Consider the following 25,000-nt stretch of genomic DNA (forward strand, 5'->3'; position numbering starts at 1 on the left):
AAATGATTAAAATAAAGCTGTACAGTATATCAGGTTTTAATCATGAATATGATGTTATGTTTGTTTGGTTACATTCTGTTGTGATGAATATAAACGTAATTAATTCATTATCTAAAGTATAAGATTAAGTATATTTAGTATGTATGTAAGAGTGTGTATGTAGTACATGTAGTATGTAGTATGTAAAAGTCAAATCATGTGACTAAAGAGTGTATTATTTTCAGAAAAACATGCTTTTCATTTATAAATGATCATGTTTAAATTATAAGATAAAAATGGTTTTGTTGGTGAATGGTCTGAATAATCATGATGAATAATAACTATAAGCATATAATGAGGTGATTATAATTTCTGGTTTGAAACCGAGTCCCAGGCGAAAGCAGAGATACTCGTCCTCCGAGTGTAACAGCTCAGACGAGACGAGTAACACGGCGTCCGAGCAGGAGGACAGCGCCTACCGCTCCAGCACCAGCGAGACCGCGCCCGCCGAGTCGTCCCTGGCCCCGCACACTCCGCCCTCACGCCCTAAACACGCCCAGCGGGCAGCAGACGCCCGGAGAGAGCCGCCTTTCCGCCCTCGACTCCTCCAGACACCACTGTCTGATCTGAAGTGTGTGGCGGAGCCGGAGCGGAGAGACGAGGAGACGAGCGAGACGGAGCAGAGCCGGAGTAAAGCTGGAGTCTCACTCACCACCTATTTCTCTGTGGACAGCTGCATGACGGATGCGTACAGACTGAAGTATCATCACCAGAGACCGCTGGTGCTCAGCATGGCTCCGCCTCCCACCGATCACGCCAAGATCCGAGCTGACACAGGTACGGTACAGCTCATCTCTCTAATCTATCAGCTGTAGGAGAACTGAGTGCATGCATGTAGTATTTGTGTATAAATGTTACACAGACACAGTGGAACCGTTTAGAGACCGTTTAGGGATGGTTTAGGGACCGTTTAGGGACGGTTTAGGGACCGTTTAGGGAACTCTGGTGTTAATAGACGAGTCGTTTCTCAATAATGCGTTCTTATCCGATCTCGCGTCCTTGTGAACTCGTTCTATGTCATCATCCGCCGCCGAACTTCAATTCCAATACACAAGAACACAAGTACCGTGTGAAATTTCCCGGATGTGTCTAGATATTGAGGACGCATCGGATGCACACCCGAGTGGACCGAACCCGCCTGAAGTCCCAGACAGACGCCTGACCCATAACTAACTTTTAACATCTTTTTAACGACAGTAATCTAAATTAATCACAATATGCATCTAAAAAGAATGTTTTTGATGTTATGGTTTAGATCGAGATTTGTATGAGGATCTTGAAAAGGCGAATAGAAGTATTTGAATTAAACTACGCTAGCTTCATCCTGAGGTAACTTAAACTCGTTAGTTTAGTTTTTACTTAACATGAGGTTGCAGATTACGACATTAAAATAATGAATAATTAACTTCATTAACTTCCGCTTAATCAGCTGAAACGTATTTCTGAGTGAGGAGCACTGAAGAGACGACGTTCCTGTCACACTACGAGATATGTTCCGGGACGTCCATTATGCAACAGGAAGCTCACATCTCAGTTCTCATGAAGATGCCTCCTGTGTCCTCCTGTCCTTCCGAGTTCGTTCTTCTGAGCTCTCCTGCGAGACCGGACTTCACAGAGACGGTCCTAGTTGTTCTTTCAGCTCCAGACTCCAGTCATCAGCGTGCGTCCGCGTGCGTCCGCGTGATTTACGTGTTTGTGTTGTTCTTTATTTCTCCTCATCACTCAGTGTCATTGTGAACAGTCTTTCTGCGCGTTTCTTCCGCAGGTTCAAACAGCAATAAATCCATGGCAAAGTGGCACCCGGTGTCTCCTAAAGGACTGGACGAGCACGGATATCTGTGACGGTGTGGGAGAGAGACATGTCCTCGTCAGTGCCAGTGTGTATCAACACGTGGAACACGCACCGCTGTGACTCGCTCATTTACAATCGCCTGTTTTATATTAAATAACTCTTCTTTTTTGTAAAGGGCCGTTGTGAATATGCAGTTTAAAGCTGAAGGCCAAAGAGTCCTGGAAGAGAACGGATCATCACGGAAAGCCGGACGGTTTCATGCTTTATTGATGAAATTCTGACCGGGATAAAAAATAAGAAATAAAATGTCCATCAGGTTTATTATTCCTCTCAAAAACGCAGAATTTGATCCGGAACAGAAGTGTAAAGGTCGGAGGTGAGTGCCTTCTCTCGGTGTCGTCATGCAGGACCGCGGCGTCTGAAAGGACTCTACCACCACGTCCTCTACATATATTTTTCAAAATTGTCTATGCATTCATTTTTATTCTTTGTTTAATAAACTTGATTTAAAACACTTCTACGCTTTCTGTCTTTTATTTATTTAATTATTTCAGATTTATACACTGATACACACCAGATGTGATGGATTTGAAACGTGTCAATAAACAGGATCGGGAGCAGAGATAAACCTGCTGCTGTACAGAATCAACACACACACACACACACACACACACACACACACACACTCCTCCTCCTCCTCTACTACACCTGTACACACACACACACACACACACACACTCCTCCTCCTCTACTACAACTGTACACACACACATATACATACACATACACACGCACATACACACACATATACACACACACACACACATATACACACACACACACACACACACACTCCTCCTCTTCTACACCTGAACTCTGTAGTGACTCATAATCACACTATCTGGAGTCACCCAGAAGAAAACATGTTCTGGTTCCTCTCAGTGTTGTAAGATTCCATCAAAGGTCTAATGAGGAAAAAAACTTCTAGAACTTCTAACTTTTTCTGTTTTCTAAAAGCAGACTCTGGAAATTTGGTGTCTGTATCACTCTTACGTAATGTTTCATCAGAGAGCACACATCCTGCCAGCATTATCATGAACAAACACCTGGACACACCTGACACATTTCTCAGGACATTTTGAATGACTTTCTGAGGAAGCTGTTGTAACAGGAAGAATTAGCAGTGTAGAAATGTACCTGGATTTTTCTTAAACACCTCACAGCACCACAGGTGTTTTTCTTTTACGCAATCAGAATAACTGGCTAATACACACACTCGTAATATTCCATTCCTATTATTATTATTATTATTATTAGTAGTAGTAGTAGTAGTAGTAATAATATTAGTGGTGTACTTTATTACTCTCATTATGCCATAAATACAGTAGTATTGTTCATTATATATTGTATAATATTATAATGCAATTCATTTATTAGTAAACTTTATTTGTATTTTTGTTGTTGTTTTGGAATGTTCTCTGTGCGTTAATATGGGACGTAACTGTAAAATGTAAAATCAAGCTGAGAACCGAAACACGTCTCAGTCATTTTATTTCCTTAAACATCAGAATGAGAGCAGAAGGAGACACGTGGCGTGTGAACTGGAACAGGATGCGGGGCGATGGTGGAGTAAAGCTGCACAGGTTCTGGTCCAGAAGGTGAGATGTTCTCCCGCTGATTCTGAAGCTCTGCATTTATGCCTTCTTGAAAATCCTCTTAGCCTCCACACCTTCATAGCTGTGGCTCTGTACAAAAACACAACATTTCACACGCAAAGACTCGCACAGGTCTGAGTTTTACAAATATGCATTGTGAAAGTATTGTTATTTTATTATTATGATGATTTTATTGCAATAATGTGGTTTAAAATGAAGAGCTCATGATATTACATGTGGCGAAAAGCAAAGCACATCATGATTCATCTATAGTTTACACAACTAATAAACACAAACAACGCAGCTGGTCGTGTTCCAGAGAAACAGTAAAGAAGTGTAAACTCCTCTGTCCTGGAGATGTCCCAAAACTTCAACTTACCTCTGACTGTTACGCAGCGCTGACACTGGAGACTCCTTCCATACACGTTACATAAACACACTTCTCCTTACAGAAAACTTCACCGTATCAACCATTACACACGTTTTTAATACGTTTATTATTAGTGGAGCGTCTGCTGTACACGACCCTGTGAATGAGCCGTTACTATACACCGATCAGCCATAACATTAAAACCACCTTCCTCGTGCCACCAGAACAGCTCTGACCCGTCGAGGCATGGAATCCACAAGACCTCTGAAGGTGTAGGTTCTAACCACTGCATACCGGGAACACCCCACAACACCTGCTGTTCTGGAGACGCTCTGACCCAGACGTCTAGACATCACAATTAGGCACTTGTCAAAGTCTCCTTATGCTTGCCCATTTTTCCTGCTTCCAACATGTCAACTTCGAGAACTGACTGTTGACCTGCTGCCTAATAAATAAATCCCACCCCTTTACAGGTGCCACGGTAACGTGATCAACGTTATTCACGTCACCTGTCAGTTTTAATGTTATGACTGATTGGTGTAGAAATGATAAGGTATTCGAACGAGTGTATTAATATAAACCTGTGATGTGCAGCTGCGCTACTCTCAGAGCTGCTGTTAGAGAAAACTAATCAACACCTTCTGACCAATCACAATCCAGAACAGAGCAGCAGTCTGGTGCAAAAAACTGTATTTGTACATTGTTTTAATAAATGGTAAAGGTGCTTGGCCATTGCACCATTTTTACACCTTAATAATGTAATGCTGTAGTGTTATATGACATGTATTATTATTATTATTATGATTATTATTATTATTAGTAGTAGTAGTAGTAGTAGTAGTAATAATAATAATAATAATAAACACGGTGCTGTGTGGTCATGTGGAGAATTGATTTGAATGTATTCTCACCTGTACGAGCTCATCACCCACTATCTGCCTGATGGTGGTCAGAGTTTTCCCGTTGTCCTTACGGATGAAGGATCCCTTCAAAACATCTCCCTCCATCACCCAGGAGCCCTGTGGGGTCAAACATCAGAAGGTCAAAGGTCAAACTGGAAGATCAGTGTTGTTCAAAAATATGCGTCTTCTTCCCAACAAACTTACTGAAGTTTTTACTTATAAAAGATTTAATTCTTCCTGAAACTGAAGCTGAGTTCCACATAGAAGAATTTAACAGTTCTAGACAGATCCTTTTTCCTAAGAATGTGTGAATTTACAGATGGATGCATTACATATGTACAGGATTTAATAACCACATTCTGTTATCATAACTGCTCCATCACTCCAACCCCATCACACCTGCCCCATCACACCTGCCCCATCACACCTGCTCCATCACACCTGCCCCATCACACCTGCCCCATCACACCTGCTCCATCACTCCAGCCCCATCACACCTGCCCCATCACACCTGCTCCATCACACCTGCCCCATCACACCTGCTCCATCACTCCAGCCCCATCACACCTGCCCCATCACACCTGCTCCATCACTCCAGCCCCATCACACCTGCTCCATCACACCTGCCCCATCACACCTGCTCCATCACTCCAGCCCCATCACACCTGCCCCATCACACCTGCCCCATCACTCCAGCCCCATCACACCTGCCCCATCACACCTGCCCCATCACACCTGCTCCATCACTCCAGCCCCATGACACCTGCCCCATCACACCTGCTCCATCACACCTGCCCCATCACTCCAGCCCCATGACACCTGCCCCATCACACCTGCCCCATCACTCCAGCCCCATCACACCTGCCCCATCACTCCAGCCCCATCACTCCAGCCCCATCACACCTGCCCCATCACACCTGCTCCATCACACCTGCCCCATCACTCCAGCCCCATGACACCTGCCCCATCACACCTGCCCCATCACTCCAGCCCCATCACACCTGCCCCATCACTCCAGCCCCATCACACCTGCCCCATCACTCCAGCCCCATCACACCTGCCCCATCACTCCAGCCCCATCACACCTGCCCCATCACTCCAGCCCCATCACACCTGCCCCATCACTCCAGCCCCATCACACCTGCTCCATCACACCTGCCCCATCACTCCAGCCCCATCACACCTGCTCCATCACACCTGCCCCATCACTCCAGCCCCATCACTCCAGCCCCATCACACCTGCCCCATCACTCCAGCCTCATCACACCTGCCCCATCACTCCAGCCCCATCACACCTACCCCATCACTCCAGCCCCATCACACCTGCCCCATCACTCCAGCCTCATCACACCTGCCCCATCACACCTGCCCCATCACACCTGCTCCTATGTAACATTAAAGCTACAGAATGCTACACTTAAAGCTACAGTATAAGAAGTGTTTTCTAGAGGAACGTACGGAGAGTTCGGTTCCATCAGCGAGCGAGTACTGGAACGTGACTCCCAGCTTGAAGTCGAGCTCCAGTGTGCGGAACGTGCTGACCTCCTTCACATGGAACGTATCTTCATTCTGCTCCAGCGTGATCTTCAGGTTGTCATGGGCTGCGAGTTTCCTCTTCACCAGGTTAATGCCTGAACACACACACACACACACACACACACACACACACACACACACACACACACAGACACACACACACACACACACACACACACACACACAGACACACACACACACACACACACACACACACACACACACACACACACACACACACACACACACAGACACACACACCTTATTGCATGGTTTTATTTGAATAATTGTATATTTTCATAATGAGCAAAAATGGCAAAATATGAAGCTTTTAATGGCTTTAATATTAAATCGTAGGTAAGAAAGTTAATGAGGATAAATAAATGCACCCCCTGCTGTGCCACTGTTTACTGGTCTAGTTTTGCTGCAGTGCTGGAAACAGGGAAACTCACTTGTACACACTTGTACACAAAGGTAAGATCATGATCGTGATTAAATGTTTGATGTAAAATTCAAACTGACATGTCTCAGTGTAGAAAATTACAATAAAGTAAAGATAAAAATAAAATGGTTTCCCCACAAGGATTAAACATTAACTCAAAGGGAAAGGCTTGACCATACTTACTTACTTTATCTATTTGTTTAATCTTTGCTAATTTTATGACCAAATTTAGCTTCTTAATGGGGTTCTACTTGGAACCTTCTTTCTGTTGCAGGATTTTGCACAGAACATGTAATGGTTCCTCCAGTGGGGAAAAGCCCAGCAATGCTGAATGTTCTAGAAGGAACCTTTTAAGTGTAAAGTGTACTTGTGCAGAATATTCCTTCTTTGTTCTTTTGCCATAAGTAAACATTTTGTTCTGTGATGATCTGCTTAGTCCCCAGTGTTCCTGAGCTCCAGATCCTCACCGGACCACAATAAAGCAGTCTGAAGAGGAATACGTGTACGAATCGATCCATTTTATCTGTGATGTGTTCAGATTGTACTGAATTCATTTCTGAATCGTGAGTTCCATCGTGCACATAAACAGTTTATTAAATCTGTGATGTTTATCCTTCTCTAGAGTCGATATTTATACTGCAGACACGAATCACTCCGCTTTAACCTGGACCCTGTCCTTCTATAATAACTGTACACTCTACACATCACTTTTATTCCTATTTACACAACAACACAACAACCCTCATCACAGTCTGTGGTTCTAATGACCTTCCTGAATGATTAGATTAATTTAATTAGACATGAACTTCACATATTAATAAAGGAGTGTGTTTCTCACCCATCTGCTCCATGAACTTGTCATAGTTCTCACTGCGGTCCACTTTCCATGTTCCGTTAAATGCCATGATGTTCAATAGAATGTCCTCGACTGGAGTGTGTGTGTGTGTGTGTGTGTGTGTGCGTGTGTGTGTGTGTGTGCGTGCACTGGAGTGGCAGAGTTATTTCTTCACACAGCTTCTTATATACACACGGTGATTAGAACACACACCCTTTTCTGAGGATTTATCTTCATGCTGATGTGGCTGAGTAATCTAAGAGTGCAGGATGAGATCAGACTCAGACTCAGACTTCTCTCAGGAACTCTGGGTTCAACAGACAAGTTCCCGCTTGTTTTAGGGTAAAATCTCACACAGACCAGTGTATTTAACTAACGAGGGAGTTGTAGTACCTGTTTGTTTTGTTGAAGGAGTGGTGAGACGTGTGTTTTGTAAATGCAGTGTGTGCATAGTAACAAAGTACAATGCAATGAGGACATGAGTTAACCAAGCATACACTATCATATGCTACATGGCTAAAAGTATGTGCACCCCTGACCATTACACCCATATGTGTTTGTTGAACATCCCATTCCAGATTTATTCCCCCTTTATTGTTATAACGCGCTCCACTCTTCTGGGAAGGATTTCCACTAGATTTTGGGGCGTGGCTGTGGGGATTAGTGATCATTCAGCTACGAGAGCATTAGTGAGGTTGAGGTCAGGTGCTGATGTTGATGTTGATGTGAGGAGACTCCAGTTCCAGTTCATCCCAAAGGTGTTCAGTGGGGTTGAGTCAGGGCTCTGTGCGGGACACTCGAGTTCTTCCACCTTCTTCCAACCTTCACACACCACATCTTCATGTAGCTCGCTTTGTGCACAGGGGCGTCGTCATGCTGGAACAGTGTTTGGGTTCCTCTTAGTTCTAGTGAAGGGAAACTGTAATGCTACAGTGTACAGAGATGCTCTATACAACTGTGTGCTTCAGACTTTGTGGTAACAGTTTGGGGAAGAAGCTCATACGGGTGTGATGGTCAGGGGTGCACATACTTTTGGCTGTATAGTGTATATAGTATAAATGCACAGTCGGGTCCAAAAAGTCACAAACAACCAAGAGTCCATGATAAAAAGTTGCCTTTATGTTAATGCATCATTAAAGAGAAACATTTCAGAGAAATAAAAACAAATTGAAAAAGAAGGGAATAGTGTGTAGGATATGAAGCTCTGTTACAGCAAGAACACAACACACTTCAATCATCAATAAATAAATAAATATCATTTTTGTCATGTTTATTTTTTAAGTGATGCAACTCAAAAACAACATTTATGTACTTAACGGAAATTAACTGTCATCTAATTGTTCATGTCAGTAAACAGAGCAGACGAACGGTGGGAGCATTCAAATATTTGTTTCTTAAAAATTGCACTGATTTTTTATAACAGATGAAATAAAGACAAGTCTTCAAACTGATCTGTGATTCAGGACTCTGTATGTGTACCTGCTAATGAGCAGAACAGGAAGAAACCCACAGCAGTGTGCATGTGTGCACTACTATACTGAGTACTGATGTGGGAACTGGGTACTGTTTCAGCGAGTACTGAATTCACCAGTGTTACGGTTCTTCCTCTGATACACCACAACCACGAGGTTCCTTCAGAGATCTTTGGATTGTTAAAGGTTCTTTGTTTCCATGAGACGCTTTCTCAGATTGTTGTACATAGAACCTTTAGGGCATTAGATGAAACCTACACTGTGTGTCATTACCCGGTGAACTCACATACGAACACTAATAATGAAGTAAGATTCTCATGTAATGCCTCATGTCCTTTCTTCTCATGTTTTACTGTCATGAAATGTCATGTACTAATGTAGGGATTAGAAAACTGAATAGCTGTTATAAAGATGTTTTGCTGATCTGGATAAGATTCAAAACGTTTACTGTCATCGTTTGCTCTGGAACACGGAGGGTGTGTCTGTGTTTCATGGGAAGATATTGTGTAATGGTTTATATCGAGTGTTAGCAGTTTGCTGAACAGTATTAATGCTCTGATAACTGTCCTAAATGAGCAGAAACACAAAGGATTTTACTGAATTACGACTTAAAACGAAGTGCAGCCTTTTATTATCTATTTAAAAAATGACACTTAATATTTAATCTTGTTTTTAACTTTAAAATGTTCATTATGTGTTTTTACCATCATTATTTCCATCCGTCACGCCCAGTTTATCAGTGTATAACTGTAAATTATTAACATGCTAAAGGGATTACCCGGGACATTCTGAAGGAGTGTCATATACAGGTATAGTACAGTATAAATATCACTAGTACTAATATTTATTTATTAAAGACAATTCAACATTAAAGAAAAAACCCTAACAGACCCTGAAGGATATTTCTGGAAAACAGTTTCTGCGGTAGCGGTGGTGTATTAAGCTTTATAAACTGCTTTGTGTTCCTGTCTGCAGTGTTGGAACTTTAAGTTGATTAAAGGTTTAAAAGATCCTTAAAGAAAACAATAGAAATAATAAAGTTGTGTATTTGTCACACCACAATTCAGCCACCTGACACCAGAGGTCACTGTCTCCACTAATCTAATCAGGGCTGGGTTTCCCAATAACGATGAATCTAGGTGATTACCAATCATTTAAAGAACGACACACGTAAAGTTTCGTACGAGCTGATTTTGCGAGTGTTTCCCAAAAGCCTTCATTATTTCCAACGTTCTGAAGTTTTCAGTTTTCTTTGTCGAATCCGTCAGTCGAAACCGTCCCACCGATTTACACACATTATCCCTTTATAATACCACACAAGTATTAACCAAAAACTTATAAAACCATAATTATTATGAAAATAATAATAAACTAATAATTAATATAAATGAATATTTCTCAAAACATGAAAAACATTACATTTGTGATGGTTACCTTATCATATATGAAGCCTATAAATAGGCAGACGGTTAAACCAGCAGCGCCAAAGAGCCAGAGATACGTACACAAGTACATATAGGGAATGTCAATACACTCTGATTTCTGTATAAAGGATCTATACAATGCTTCATATTTTGTGGCAGTATTATTAACTTCAGCATTTTCTTTCCAGACCCAGTTTGGTTCAAGTAAAGCAATGACACCCTGAAAAGAATGACATGGAGTCTATTGTATATAATGTTTGTTACAAAATCCCTACAACTAACACAAGTTACTTAACAAAAATAAAAATTAAAACAATATAAAGTGCATGCTCCACGGCTAACATCCAACACTTTTAACTAAGAACAGTTTTAAAAATCCATGCAAAATTGTCATTTCTAAATTGGAAACGATTTGCATAAAACCTGTAGAAATGAGTAATAACACTGAATGGTGTCTGATATGCAGTACAGAAATTTGAGCAGCTGATCAGAATCCGATCCAGACCCAAGACGCAGGTGTCAATGGGACTGTTATCTAGACTTCAACAGATTTGTAAAAATTTTCCATTCAGTGCTACAGTAAAACATTTCCTTTGCTCTGTATGAATTGAGCTGATATTTATAGTGCTCATTGTGGGGATAGAGGTTGACCTCTCTCTTTCAGTAAAGGTCCAAGTAAAGCAGGCAGATGAGCTGATAAGTCTAATCAGTCCTCACATGTTCACCTTTATGGGTTTGGATTTTAGTGACCCTTCAGAGAAAGGTTTATCTGGAAAATGTTTATTGATGTTACTACAACCGCAGGCACCTGACAATAAAAATAAAATAAACCTTTGTACCCAAGAACATTATTTATCTCACTAGGTTGCTGTGTGTGGATATACGGAAAAATTCTGCAGAGTAGGAGTGTGTGATACGGGCATGATGTAGATCATGATATTTCAACATGCAATGGAAACCGGCTTTGTAAACACAGAGGGTTGAGATGGAACGGTTTGGAATAAATATGACTATAGTACACACACACACACACACACACACACACACACACACACACACACTCACACACAACCAAACTTCTCCATCACTGGTGTCTGCAAATATGGAACAGAGCATCAGCGCTCTTGCGTGCCGCTGTGAGTTGGAAGGTTTTGTCCTGAAAACTGTCCTGTGTGTAAGGAAAAGGTTCAAACAGAAGATGTTGAATAGTGAACCACTAAAGCAGTGATGAACAGCTCACAGTAGTGAAGTCATCCCTGATATTCAATTCAATTCAATTCAGTTTTATTTGTATAGCACTTTTAACACTGGACATTGTCTCAGAGCAGCTTTACAGAAACATATAAACACATGATAGAGATTTTAAGTGTGTGAATTTATCCCTATTGAGTGAGCCGGTGGCGACGGTGGTGAGGAAAAACTCCCTGAGATGATATGAGGAAGAAACCTTGAGAGGAACCGGACTCCGAAGGGAACCCGTCCTCATCTGGGTGACACCGGATAGTGTGAAAGTAAAAGAAAGTTCATTATGGTATTGAAGCTCTACACTGTATTTTAAACCTCTGTATTGGTGTTTGTTTAAGTCGGCCACAACGGTCACATGACCAGTGATGTTCGAAGCTTTATTTCAGCACACACCCATGTCACTGAGACAAAAACCCTGCTGTGTATTTAGAGTCATTCAGGAAAGTAGCAGTTTGAGTAAATAAGTGATATAGAGAAATGTTGTAGTTTTGGAACCAGCAAAAAAAATGAACAAGATTGTCTGTGTATAAGAAACTTGTGTGTGTGTGTGAACAGCTTCACTATAAATAGCTTTGACTTTTTTATCCAGTGTATATATGGTGTATTACACTTGCATTTAATGTTGAAAAATAACATTCAGGTTCAGAAGTACTGGAACGTACAGATTTATTATCAGAACCCCGAACATACTGCGCTACAGAAGCTCTGAGAGGCCATGCATTATTATTTTTTTATTTCTTGTTTTCTCGTGATCTTGACATAACAAAAAGCTGTTTTCTCATCATTTTATCAGGAGAAAATCTTGTGCGTTGTTGAATGGGGTTGGTGTTACATACATGTTGGTGTCTTCACCATCGCCATGGTAAATGTAATAATAACCCGCTGTACGTAGAGATTAACTTAATCTCTGCATTAAGAGGGAGGAACGTCCCTGCTCAAGTGTCCGACACTAATGTGGAAGTCGTCAGTCGCTGACAGACACAGAGCTATTTCAGCTTGACTGAGTCTCTGATCAACAAAGGGAGAATGAATTTGTTCTTCCATGATGCTGTGGGATTGCTTTGAGCTTTTACTGCCTCCAGAACAATAAAAACGTTGTGTCAAGTACAGACACAATAATTAATTCATGATCACGAAAAAGCAAGAAAGAAAATAATAACAATAATAATGCATGGCTTATTAGGGCTTCAGTAGCACTCTCCACTTTACTCATGCTTTTGCTCACATCTTATTTTATTGTAATTATTTTATTGCAGTATGAGTAATGAAATCTGTTTTCTGTGCATTCTCTGTCCTTGTAACTTGCTGTTGGACTGCTGCAATAAAAATCTCTCTCAGGGATCAATAGACTGCTGCAGGGATGAGGTATTTTTGTAGGCTAACCTGGAAGTTAGCATCGCACTGGTTCCCACGACAAAAAAGCTAATTGGATATTTACATTGTCTTTTGGATTATTGCAGAAAATAAACTCTGTGACCAACAAAAGTTTATGATTCTTACACGTTTCGTTCATTAAGATAATCTTCACAAATGAACACAACTTTTCTGAATTTTGAAGCCTAAATACCATCAGCAGAAGTAAAAGGCTAATGTTAGGCTATAAACGAACTACACCACGGTCGCGTGATTTTAACGTAAACTCCGCTAAAGATTCCTACAACTCTTTCGATTTTTATTTATTTTTAAACAATACAAGTGGAAAATACTATAAATTGGTAAATCTAGAAGTTGGAATAGTTTATAGAGCGCGAGTATAAACACAGCGAGGCTGTAGTATTTGAGTTTTTCTGTTTGGCGTGATGACGTTTAATTTCCCCGACAGCCTCTGTAGTCCCATTTAGCGTTATTATATCATCAACCGCCTATTTCAAGGCACATAAACACTTAACTAAACACGAGTGGGGTATTACTGATGTAATTTATGTCGTAGAATAAAACATGAAAACATCTTGAGCTAACCCATTCAACAAAAAACTCGGCACGATGGAACCGGAAGTGCTAAGATACTAACCCATTTCCGGGAGTTTTTTCTTTTTCTTTTCACAGCAGTGTATACTAATTTGTTATCTGCACTTCAGAGGTTAGACCACCAGATGCCGCTAGCGCGCTAGCCAGCAGAGCGATAAAAAGCTTTGGTAATGAGCGGTTTCATTGCTTCATAAAGCTTCTTCGTGCTTCACGAGCTCGCGGAGATTATATAATTAAATAATGAGTACAGATTAGAGACCTTCAAGCAGACATATGCCACTAAATATAAACATAAATCTGAATGTGGGCATGAAGGCGATTAAATTGATAAGGAGAGGTGAGACGCAACATTGTGTGAAAATGGTGTCTGTGGTTGCTTTATATAGAGTCTGTAATTACCTGTGCACGAACTGCAGGTGAGACGGGGGGCGGGGGATTTGGGCTTTAGCAGCGGCATGCTGGGACATGGAGTTTTTTCCACTCTCTGTTCTGAAACCCAGGTGATTGTGGTGTGAGGAGGCTACAGTTCCTTCTGGACCTTTCGACTGTTTTATTGTGATTTTTGTTTATATTTATAAAGGTCATAGGTAACAGTATTGGACCAGCGATATGATCTTTCTTATATAATCTGTTTATAGCTGGAATATAATCTCACAATCTCATCAAACATCAGATGATCTAAAGGTCATTACTGATATTACTGACGTTATTCAGAGCCTTAGTGAGATAGTAAAGATAATATCCATGAACAGTCATTAACACTTCTGATAAAGAGATAAACAAGTTTTACATATCTTTTAAAACCTGCAGACTAGGAAGCATCATCTAAAACATCTACTTATATATATATATATATATATATATATATATATATATATATATATATATATATATATATATATATATATATATATATATATATATAATCTTCAATTTTAATTCAAAACACAATATTAATTAATGTCTCGTGAGTATTCCAACTGGGAATGTCCTGCAAAAGAAAGAAACCGCTGGTGTACTGAGCAACAGACACAAAGAAATACAGAGATGAACCACAAAAGTTCTGGAACCAAGATGAACCTCTACCAAAGTGATGGAAAATCCAAAGTGTGGAGAAAGAAAGGATCTGCTCATGATCCAGAACATACAAGCTGATCGGTGAAACATGGTGGAGGTAGTGTCATGGCTTGGGCTTGCATGACTGCTTCTGGAACATTCTCACTAGTCTTTGTTGATGATGAACTCATGATGGTAGCAGCAGAATGAATTCAGAAGTTTACAGGAACATTCTGTCTGCAGATTTACAGAGAAATGCATCCGAATGAATCAGGAGGAACTTCATCATGCAGCAAGACAACGATCCAAAACACACTTCCACCTCAACACAGGACTTCATCAGGGAGGGAAAGTGGAAGGTTTTAGACTGAACAAGTTAATCACCAGACCTTCACCCAACTGATCAGCATTTCACCTCCTGAAGAGGAGACTGAAGGGAGAAACCCCCCGAAACAAACAACAACTGAAAGAAGCTGCAGGAAAAACCTGGAGAAGCTCCACAGAAGAAGAAACCGGCAGTTTGGTGTCAGTGAGTCGCAGGAGTGATGCAGTTACTGCGAGGAAAATGCAACCAAATATTAAATGTTATTTACGTTCATTTACTTGAAGACTGATCTGTTCCTACACTTTTGTTTAGGATTTAACATAAAACATAAGGTTCTATGTTTTATGTTCTTTAACACATGTAGATGTAAATACCAGGAAATAAAAGCTGAAATCCTAAACTCACTATGATTTATTTTAATTATTCATAATATGTGAACATCTATCAAATAACTATGCTCTACTCACTTAACCAACAATGGAGATCACAGAGATAAGTCTGAGGTCTTGTTCAGGAGGAACCTCATTAAAAGGTTAGAGTTAATAAGTGAAGAAACATCTGCACATGCCAGTCTCACCCTGATGATCTGCAGCTGACTTTCCACTTTCTTTCATGATCTTCCCTAAACTGCATATGTATGAGGAAGAAAAGTGCACACTGTGTGTTGCAAGGTTTTCCCTGCAGGATGTGACCTAATTACACCTGAAAATGGGTGCAAACAGATGAGTACATCTGGCCCAATTACCAGATGCAGTAATTTGTAATGGGTTTAGTAAATAAAATTGTGGGTGATAAATTATTCTATTTACATTTTTAGGCAGAAAAGCCCCAAATTGGACAGCAGGTTATCTTGCTCACATGAACAATGTAATCCTCTGTAAAGCCATTCAATCATTAGTAAATCATTTTGTAGGTGTTTTTTTCCACAAATAAACCTTTAATAAATCAGCACCTCACACCTTCCACTTGGGGGGAAAGGGTGAAAACCCGAAAACTCGAAAGATAATATCTGATGTGTAACACCAGGTGGAGGCTGTGTCCTGCTTTATACTGAAGATTGCCGTAGTGCAGACATTTTAACACCAGTTTTGATTTGGAAATGAGACTGAATGTGGGGTTTGTTTTTTTCTGTAGAAAATGCCAGTACATGTGGGTGGGAGACGATTTGTCTTTCACTGTGCCACAGTGAGTGTATTGAGATTTAGGCTGAGAGATTTTTTACTCTTTATGGAGTGTTTATGAATATTCTTCTCTAAATCTGCCTTAGGAAATGAGGTACAAATATAAATAATGTACATTATTATTATTATTATCTTTATTTTTTATATGTATGCCATGGTGTGTGCAAAAAAAACAGATAAAGTCTCAATATTGAATATATTACAGACAAAACATTTAGTGATTTTTGTTATAAACTAAACAAAAAAGCAGCTAAGCAAAGCAGCACTATCATGAAAAACACTGCATGTAGCTTTATTTCACATTGGACAGAAATGCAGGTGTACTAAAATATTATATAAACGCTGCCTATATATGTGTGTGTATATATATATATATATATATATATATATATATATATATATATATATATATATATATATATATATATATACACACACACACACACACACACACTATATACCGTATAACAGATATAGTGGTATACATATTTAATATAAATGTAAGAGTGCAGAAGACATTAACTTGAACTGAGGTCTGACTGACTGCTCTACTTCTATCTTCTCATAAACTCTCCACTAAAATGAACTGAAGAAATTAATAATATTAATAATAATAATAATAATAATAATAATAATAATAATAATAATAATAATAATAATCAGTGATGTACTACACGTCTTTAATTTATAAAACCTTTCAAATACAAATCATTTAATTAAACAGCTGCTTTATCATTATCTTTGGACCTTTACACTATAATTAATTTGTAAGAATCTGCTGAAGATCCCGGACTGGTTTAAACAGAGGTACATACATGTTCCTGATAAAATATGACACTAAATGTTCATACAGTATTTTAGTGTGACTGTAAATTAATTACTGTAATGAGATCACTTTATTTAAAAAAAAAAAAAAAAAAGAGACTGAAACGAGAGCCATCTTGTCGATCTGCGTCGGTCTACAACGTTTTCCGCGTCAGGAACCACACTTTCATCGGCTCCTTCTTGCCCTTCATGGTCACCGGGCCTCTGTACTCCAGGTGGAACTGAGCATCAGCATTTTCCACTGACTGCAAACACCTGAGGGGGGAAATAACAATAAAACAAAAACATCAGAAGAATAAAAATAATGAATGAACTACAAATCAAATACGTCTACACAGTCTGAGGAGAAGCTAAACCCTCATGTCTGCTTTATATGTAGAGATAAAATGAAGTGATGAACATGAAGGGTGAGGAAATGTTAAACAGGAGTTTTTATTTGATCCTGTGTTCACCGCCGTCTCAGTCCATATACTTTCATTTACAATTTTAATATTAACTGTAAAATACTTCACAAAGCCTGGAAATGAACACACACCAAAGCCCTATAGATCATTTAATATAAAAATATCATGTAAGACTTTATTGCTGATCTAAAAACTTCGCTGATGCAAATAATTAAGAATAATCTCTGAAGTCTGAACAAACAGTGCTAATGTGGCTGACAGGAAATGAAAGCTTGCCATGCTAACTGGCACCAAGTCATTTTCCTTCTGTGTAGTCTGAAAAGACTGCAGATGGATTCCTGTATCACAGAAGAAGCATGTTAGCGCTCACAACCCACACGAGCACTGCGTTAGCTGCAGAAAATATTAGAAAGGATTTCACACTTTCATAATAACTTCAGAAAACTCACAAGACAACTCCTATAAAAAGTTATATACAAAACCAACTGTAAAATAACAACGGGATAAGATAAAGACATCAGACTGTGATTGTAGGTTTTTTTAAAATCCAACCCTTTCCCTCTCGCTCATGATAACATGGTCTTGTATAAAGTTATGTAAAGACTGAAGTCTGCATTCCGCAGTCAATGCTTTTCCTTTCTTTCCTTTCTAGGAAATCTGAGGAACTGCTGTGAACTTTACACAACTGCGCACCTGTAAGTGTACTCGGACATGTTTATCTTCCCTTTCTCTCCCGTGGTCTCTGTGCGGCTTGTCAGGTTCACCGTGTTGCCGAACAGGCAGTAGCGAGGCATCCTCTGACCGATCACCCCCGTCACCACCTCTCCAGTATGGATGCCAATGGTGATCTGAGGAAAACAAAAAATTAACAGAATGAAATGAAAAACGGTGGCATTTGCTAACAGCTAATCCCAGCAGGAAGGCCAGCTCTCCGTTCCCAGATGAGATACGAAGCTGCATCACTAATCATTCAGGATCATTTTAATGTTGGTTTATTTTTAAACAAAGTGCAGGGATGGGGTCTGTTCTCCAGGCTCAGTTCACATGCTGTCTGAGAGAAAGTGTGTTCACGCCAACTGCTTGCTAATAAACAGCCCATTTCATCCAACAGTGAGGACCTTTTATCTGACATTTATTTATTTTGCTTTTGTATTTGTTATATTTAGAAGAATGTGTAAGAGACATTTGTACAAAGCCTGCATAATAATCTTTTTCTTTCATTTCCATCACTGACGTGCGTTTTTAAACAGTTGCTTCCTAACACCACGAAGCCGTGATATTTTTAGACGAGGTTATCGTACTGTCACTCATAACCAGATGGAGTGTTTCAAACTGAAACGTCAACACGAGGGACAGCGTTCATATAAAACACCAAGTCAAATGAAATAACTCTCACTATATCATCACCTTCATGCAGCAGCTGTTTAAAAAGTTATAAAGAGTTAACGCTAATCTAACAAAAGTACTCTCGCTCTTTATCTCCATGAATTATGAATTTTCCACAAGAAAAGTGTTTAAATTTAACAACAGGTCTTCATTAGTTTCGCTATAAACCAGCAGTAACTTTTATTCCTGAGATACCGTCTGCTCTTCTGACCACTTAAACACCATAAAGATGCTTTGGTCCTCAGTTCATATGAACAGTTATGCTGTGATAGCTTTAGCACTACAATCACCACAAACAGTTCTGCACTCGAGTCTCCATCAGTGAACAGTGGAGAAGTTCAACAAAACAGACTTCCTGTAGAAACTGTAATGAATTTCCTGCTTACACAACTGCACTATTTGAGCATGTAGTATTAGCACATTTATAGAAGGGGTGTATTTATTTATAATCGCACTATCCGGTGTCACCCAGATGAGGACGGGTTCCCTTCTGAGTCCGGTTCCTCTCGAGGTTTCTTCCTCATATCGTCTCAGGGAGTTTTTCCTCACCACGTCTCCTCTGTCTGCTCATTAGAGATAAATTCATACATTTAACATCTCTATCCTGAGTGTATATATTTCTGCACCGCTGCTCTGGGACAATGTCCACTGTTAAACACGCTGCACACACAACACTGAACTGAACTGCTGCTGTGGTCATTTACTGAGTTACGTATCATATGGTCTAAATAAAGGTGATATTTAGTTTTGTAGCACTAGCAATGGTGACATAAGCAGAGTGGGCGTCGGCTCCATTTGTCATTTTACCACCAGCTGGAGAGGCGAAGAATTAGAGAGAGAGAGAGAACACAAAATCAGAGATAGACTAGACAAATATCTCTTTCAGATATCACAGAGATATTTGAACAAATCGAAGCCTCCAGCAGGTCCTCTACAGGTGCTTCTAGAACACAGTCTGTCAGTATTATCTGCTGTGAAGTTACTCGGATATGTTTTTCTCATGCAGCCTAATTTACATGCAATTATTATTTGTGCTGCTGCAACAAGGTCAAAATATAGGTGCTGAAATTCAGTTCCTCATCACTGCAGCCTGGAGGTTCATAAGAGGCTAAAATCTTTCCTGTAAAGGATCTAAGTTCTGGGAGGATTTCATAAAATCATTTATCATTATGACCTTCACAGGACCTCATAAAAAAACCACCAAGTTCTTTTTCTGCTTAAAATCCAGCTATATTTGTCAGGGTTGGGAGGTGAAGGTGCATGGAGTGCAGATAGTATTCATTAAGTACGGTGCTAACACAACCAACGATGCAAACAGAGTATACATAGCACAGAACATAAACACTATGAGTGATACTGCGGACATGAACACAACAACTTAACTAAAGCTTGACAACTAAACACAGAAACTTAAATAGAGGTGCTTATTAGGAGTAACACGGAACAGGTGTGCGTGATCAGTGAGACATGTGACCTGGTCATGTGACATGCCCCTACCTGATGGGTAATGTAGTTCTGCACAGTATTTGGCACAACCATGAATATTCTACAGCTAACAAGTCCACATGAACTTCCAAATACTTGAAGAAGAATGAAATATTAATTTTAAAAGATTGTGAAGATTTTTTTCCTTTTGGGAACTGGAATTTATTTATGCCATTCAAACATCTCCATCTGTCATATATTGCGCTGCTACCTGCACAGGTTCCTCGTCCACCTTCACCTGCCCTGCTATCTCCATCATGTCCAGTGCCAAGTGACAGATGGACTTGGCATGGTGAGTGCAGGGTTCTGGAAGTCCGCTCACCGTCATGTACTTATCACCGACCGTCTCCACCTGCCGTCCGAACAAGTAAATATAATCTGATTAGACGACTGTCCTTCTGCTATTCGTGACCATTTATAATCACATCAGAAAATAAACCACAAAAAATCAGCACAATGAAGAAAGTAAGTCCAGATCCAAGTGTTAATCACTGAAGCTGCAATTCTGTTGAAGCTAACCGTGTTCTTGCACTGCTGGAGTAATGCAGATAATTAATGGCATCAAGAAAAAAATACAATGTCAAAAAAAACAGAAGTTCAAGGGTATAGTTTGCTCACAATTTGGAAAGGTGTGGAGCATCACTCTCATTACAGACTGCACAGGAAGTGCTGACGTGCTAATAAAGCAGACACAAAGCTGAACTGTAGACAGAAATTCACATGCCGCTTTGCATTATAAACCATTTTACTTTTTACATAAATGCATATGAATCTTTTTTTTTTTTTGCTAATTAATGTTGCTTTTGTCAGAATGAACTCTGTGTTTATCTTTCTGATGAAACTACAGTTTATTTTATTTTACTGGTGCTTACCATTCTCAGTTTCATGCATTCCTTTAAATATAAACTCCTGACTATTTTTACACGTTGTGTAGTGGTGTGTGTGGGACGCTGTGTTGTGTTTTAACACACTGCTCTCTGGACCGCTGTATGTGTATAAAATTGGGATGGTAGTAAAATGTGACTCGACAGGGATAAAGACCAACATGTGGTGATGTTTCAGTGCTGCTCATCTTCAGAGTCCTCTTCAGCTTGAACTAAAACAACCGAATACCCTCCAGACCTACTCTTTAAACACACATGTCTTTTTTGTGACCAGGTCTGTCAAAGAGACCATAAACCCACAGGACCACCTAGATGCACAGGGTGTAAAGTAAATATGACTTTTTTTGGTGAGAGAGCCTTGAAATCATACCTCCTCCCGTTTAAAGTGCATTCCTGTCTGAAAGGCTGGCACATAAATCAGGAGGCCATCTTTCTGTACAAACAGACCCTCTCCTCTGCCCTCGCTAGTATGGACCACTGTGTTAGCTTTTAAATAGAAACTCAGTGTCATAAAGGAGATAGAAGTTATTTGTGTATATTTTAAATATGACTATTTTGAGATAAAATGTCAGCCAAAGGCTTTTTATGTCTTGAACTGAAAGTCTGACTCATTTGGCTTGTTTAAAGATCCTTTGGTTAATGAAGCTATTTATCAAACGTTTGTTCTTTTCCTCAGTTCCTCTGTGGTCCCTGCAGTGACCTCACAATTACCCTCAATCAACATTCTGCATATTTCTTCAAGTGTACAAGTTTATTTACACTTTATTTTAATAATAATGCAGATGTACACATTTCTCAAACCAGATAAAAATCTGTGCTATGAATAAAACCAAGATGATTAGATGCTCATTTTGTTTCCTCTGGAGTTTCTCTTGTCTGTGTTTCAGGTCATCGTTGTGTTAGAAGGTGAAACTTTACCACAGTTTAAGGACTTACATACTCTTGAACAGGTTCTCCTTCAACACTTCTCAGTTCAGAACCGAATCTGAAAGTTTCTTTTGCTCTCCACAACATGATACAGCCACCAACGAGCTGAACCTCAGGGATGGAATTCTCCAGGTGATAAATGCTGCCTGGTTATCTCCAAATGCAGCACTCAGAATTCAAGCCTTAGAGTTCAAACTTGGTTTTAGTAAATTATATAATATTGTTTCTTCTGGCCAGAGAATCCTTTCATTTCCTTTTCACCAAAACTCCAAGCGAGTTGTCGTGTATTTTTTTCTGAGGAATGGCTTCCATCTTGAAACCATGAAAGCCTAATACTAGCAGGTTCTACTCGCAGGTTCTACTCGCAAGTGTTCCCATCTCCACGCAGGAGTTCTGGAATTCGTTCTTTGTGACCTTCAGGTTCTGGTTCTGCTCCCTGACTAAAGCATTTCTCTGCCGTTTCCTCAGTTTGAATGTGGGAGGATCTGAACTTTTTACATTTATTAAGAGTGACAAAAGCCACTTTGTTCTTCAGGACCTTCAAATCTGTAGAAACTTTTCAGGTTCCTAGATCTGTCTTAGTGGTCTTCATACATTTGATGATAAATTCGCAGTAAACTTTTAAGAATTTTCAGTAAACATTCCTAAGCTTGTATATAATTTTTTATAAATGTGTTGTATAGATTGACAAACCTGTAGTGAAATGTTTTTAGTAAATGTTGATAAATTTGCATCAGACTTTGATGAACTTGTAGTAAACCCGAACGTTTGTGACTCACCTTGTAGACGTAGGGATTCTTGCGCGAGTCGGTCAGAATGTCGAACTTGGTGTAGATGTCATTGAGTAGGTTGACAATTTTGATGGCTCCCTCTGCCGAGGCGTGTTTGCTGCAGAAGGCATTGAATCCCACGATGCCGCTGAAGAGGATGGTGACGTTGTCGTAGCGTTTAGCTGGAACCGGACGTTTGTGTCTCAGTTCGTTTGCTACGGACGGCGGGAGAACCGAGTACAACAACCTAAAACATAGAAAAGACTCAAAAAGCTGCTTCATGTGATCTGAAGATCAGTGAAAAGTGAGAAACTATCTAAAGTTCTTCTTCCATTTGGTGTCGCTTGGTTCGTAATAATATGATGTAGATGTTTAATTGTGAGCTCAGTTCTAACGTACTGTGATACTTCCTAACATGGACATGCAGTAAATGTGGTGATATGAAATCATTCAGTTTTGCAGGAGGTGAACAAGGGAAATTAATTAGCCTCAATGATGACAGCTCATTATTCTAATGATCCTGTTAGCCATTGTTGTTTGTTCAAGTTTAGGCTTTTCTTCACATCTGTTTCATGCACACAAGCTGATAAAAGTTGAGTTCATTCCAAAAATAACCGGGAGCCTTTCGCTGAATTCCTCTGTGTAATGGTGAGGAAAGGCAGTGTGTTGTGCCTGAAGTAATTCTCTGTACACAGATTCATTGTTTGTGTTTCATGACTCGAGACCTGCGTCGTGGTTACACACTGTCACGTACATTGAGGCTTTATGATAAAAATGGGGGACAGGTTGCTATAGAAACCGTCGCAGGTCAGCTTGTTAGTCTGAAATGTCCAAAATGCATTACATAATGAGTTGGTTTTGCAATGCAGTGCAGACGAGGCACATTTCAACAATCCACTTCTCCTCCTGAATACAAATCAGCCGCTCTGTGAGAGACGCGAGCACCAGTCTCAAAAGGAATTTGCTTCCTTTATTTTCTCTTCTGATATGATAAACATCACTGAAGCAGAGCCACATATTCTCCTTCAGGCGTGAGGTGAAAATCAATTGGACCTGACCTGACTGGGTGAAAAAGAAGAAGGAAGTGAATATAACAAGTGGGAAAAAATAATTTCTAGGTGGATTTTGAAGTTTAGTTTTATTGATAAATTTAGATCATTAACTGAGAAAAGAGAAAACGTGAAACATGATGAGATGAAAATATAAAAAAAAAACCCAGACACAACAGATTTACACCCCCAGTGTCTTCACTTCAATACTCATTATATCTTTACAAACATCTTTAAATACAAGACTTTCAAATTATTTAAAAAGATAAAATATTTGATAATAATCACGCATATCTACACCTTCATGACTGCACGCATTAGACAGTAATTGGAATGAAATTTGCTAAACTGCTGTTAAATATTTTTACATAAATTTGCTCTAAATCTTCACTTTAATTTATTAAACTAGAATTCAAAAATCTTGTGAATGTTTTCACACTAAAAAAAGACATTGAACAGAATGAAACGGAATTTTTACACAAAGTGAAATGTAATTAATTTCAGTCACATTGCCACCGTTTCCCAGACTGAATAACTCTCTCTACACGTGCGGCTCGGAGACTGCAGCAGGATTCCTTATTTAAATTCTGAAAATCAGTCCAGAGAACCTGCAAGTCCTGATAAGAAACTCGTTCCTGTAAGAGCTTTGTTATAAACCTTTATCACCAAGAAGCAGCGTGTCATCGTCTCAAACCCAACCACGGAGAAGAAAACCCATTTCTAAAGATTTTCTCCGCAGCAGGACCGCAAACGTCCTCACACAGGATCAGTTCTTTACAGAAGTGCTGATGTTTCAGCTCCAGACCTAACAGGATTATTGTCATTATTGTTATAATTAGATTTTATTTCTGTCATCAGACGTGATTATGACGTGCAGTTTCCGTTCACAGCAGAAGATTATAGAGGACAACATTTACTGAGATCATTACAACAACTTTGTTTGAGGAATAAAATGATGAATTTGCTGCTAATTAGTTTGCTGTTTCTATTTGCTAAAATGATTTCTATAACAAAGCAGTATGATCAGA

At 39.7% G+C, this 25,000-nt stretch overlaps 3 protein-coding genes across 8 annotated transcripts in view; 1 reads left to right on the plus strand and 2 right to left on the minus strand.

Moving 5' to 3' along the window:
• Positions 1-2,345, plus strand: part of usp53b (ubiquitin specific peptidase 53b) — a 24,012-nt gene extending 21,667 nt beyond the window's left edge. For 2 of the 6 annotated variants that reach the window (XM_017461825.3, XM_047152323.2), the window contains 2 exons: positions 368-816; positions 1,805-2,345. In XM_017461825.3, the coding sequence (XP_017317314.1) occupies positions 368-816; positions 1,805-1,881 (526 nt within the window). In that variant the 3' untranslated portion in view covers positions 1,882-2,345. Of the gene's footprint in view, positions 1-367; positions 817-1,468; positions 1,710-1,804 lie in introns of all 6 variants that reach the window. The other 4 variants (XR_006981442.2, XR_008393809.1, XM_047152324.2 and 1 more) reach the window with 4 other exon arrangements.
• A 950-nt stretch (positions 2,346-3,295) lies between these two features.
• Positions 3,296-7,685, minus strand: fabp2 (fatty acid binding protein 2, intestinal). The gene is given in 4 exon segments (NM_001200904.1): positions 3,296-3,576; positions 4,768-4,875; positions 6,217-6,389; positions 7,575-7,685. Coding segments are annotated over 4 exon segments (399 nt in total). The 5' UTR covers positions 7,642-7,685; the 3' UTR covers positions 3,296-3,525.
• Positions 7,686-16,905: 9,220 nt separating this feature from the next.
• gucy1b1 (guanylate cyclase 1 soluble subunit beta 1) overlaps positions 16,906-25,000 on the minus strand; it is an 18,787-nt gene continuing 10,692 nt past the window's right edge. The window contains exons 10-13 of the mRNA XM_017460795.3: positions 22,933-23,170; positions 20,554-20,694; positions 18,165-18,319; positions 16,906-17,322 (exon numbers count right to left, since the gene is read on the minus strand). Coding sequence (XP_017316284.1) covers positions 17,202-17,322; positions 18,165-18,319; positions 20,554-20,694; positions 22,933-23,170 — 655 coding nt within the window. The 3' untranslated portion in view covers positions 16,906-17,201. The remainder of the gene's footprint in view (positions 17,323-18,164; positions 18,320-20,553; positions 20,695-22,932; positions 23,171-25,000) is intronic.

The sequence above is a fragment of the Ictalurus punctatus genome, chromosome 29 (genome assembly GCF_001660625.3).
Source record: "Ictalurus punctatus breed USDA103 chromosome 29, Coco_2.0, whole genome shotgun sequence".
In the NCBI taxonomy this organism is placed as follows: Eukaryota; Metazoa; Chordata; class Actinopteri; order Siluriformes; family Ictaluridae; genus Ictalurus; species Ictalurus punctatus.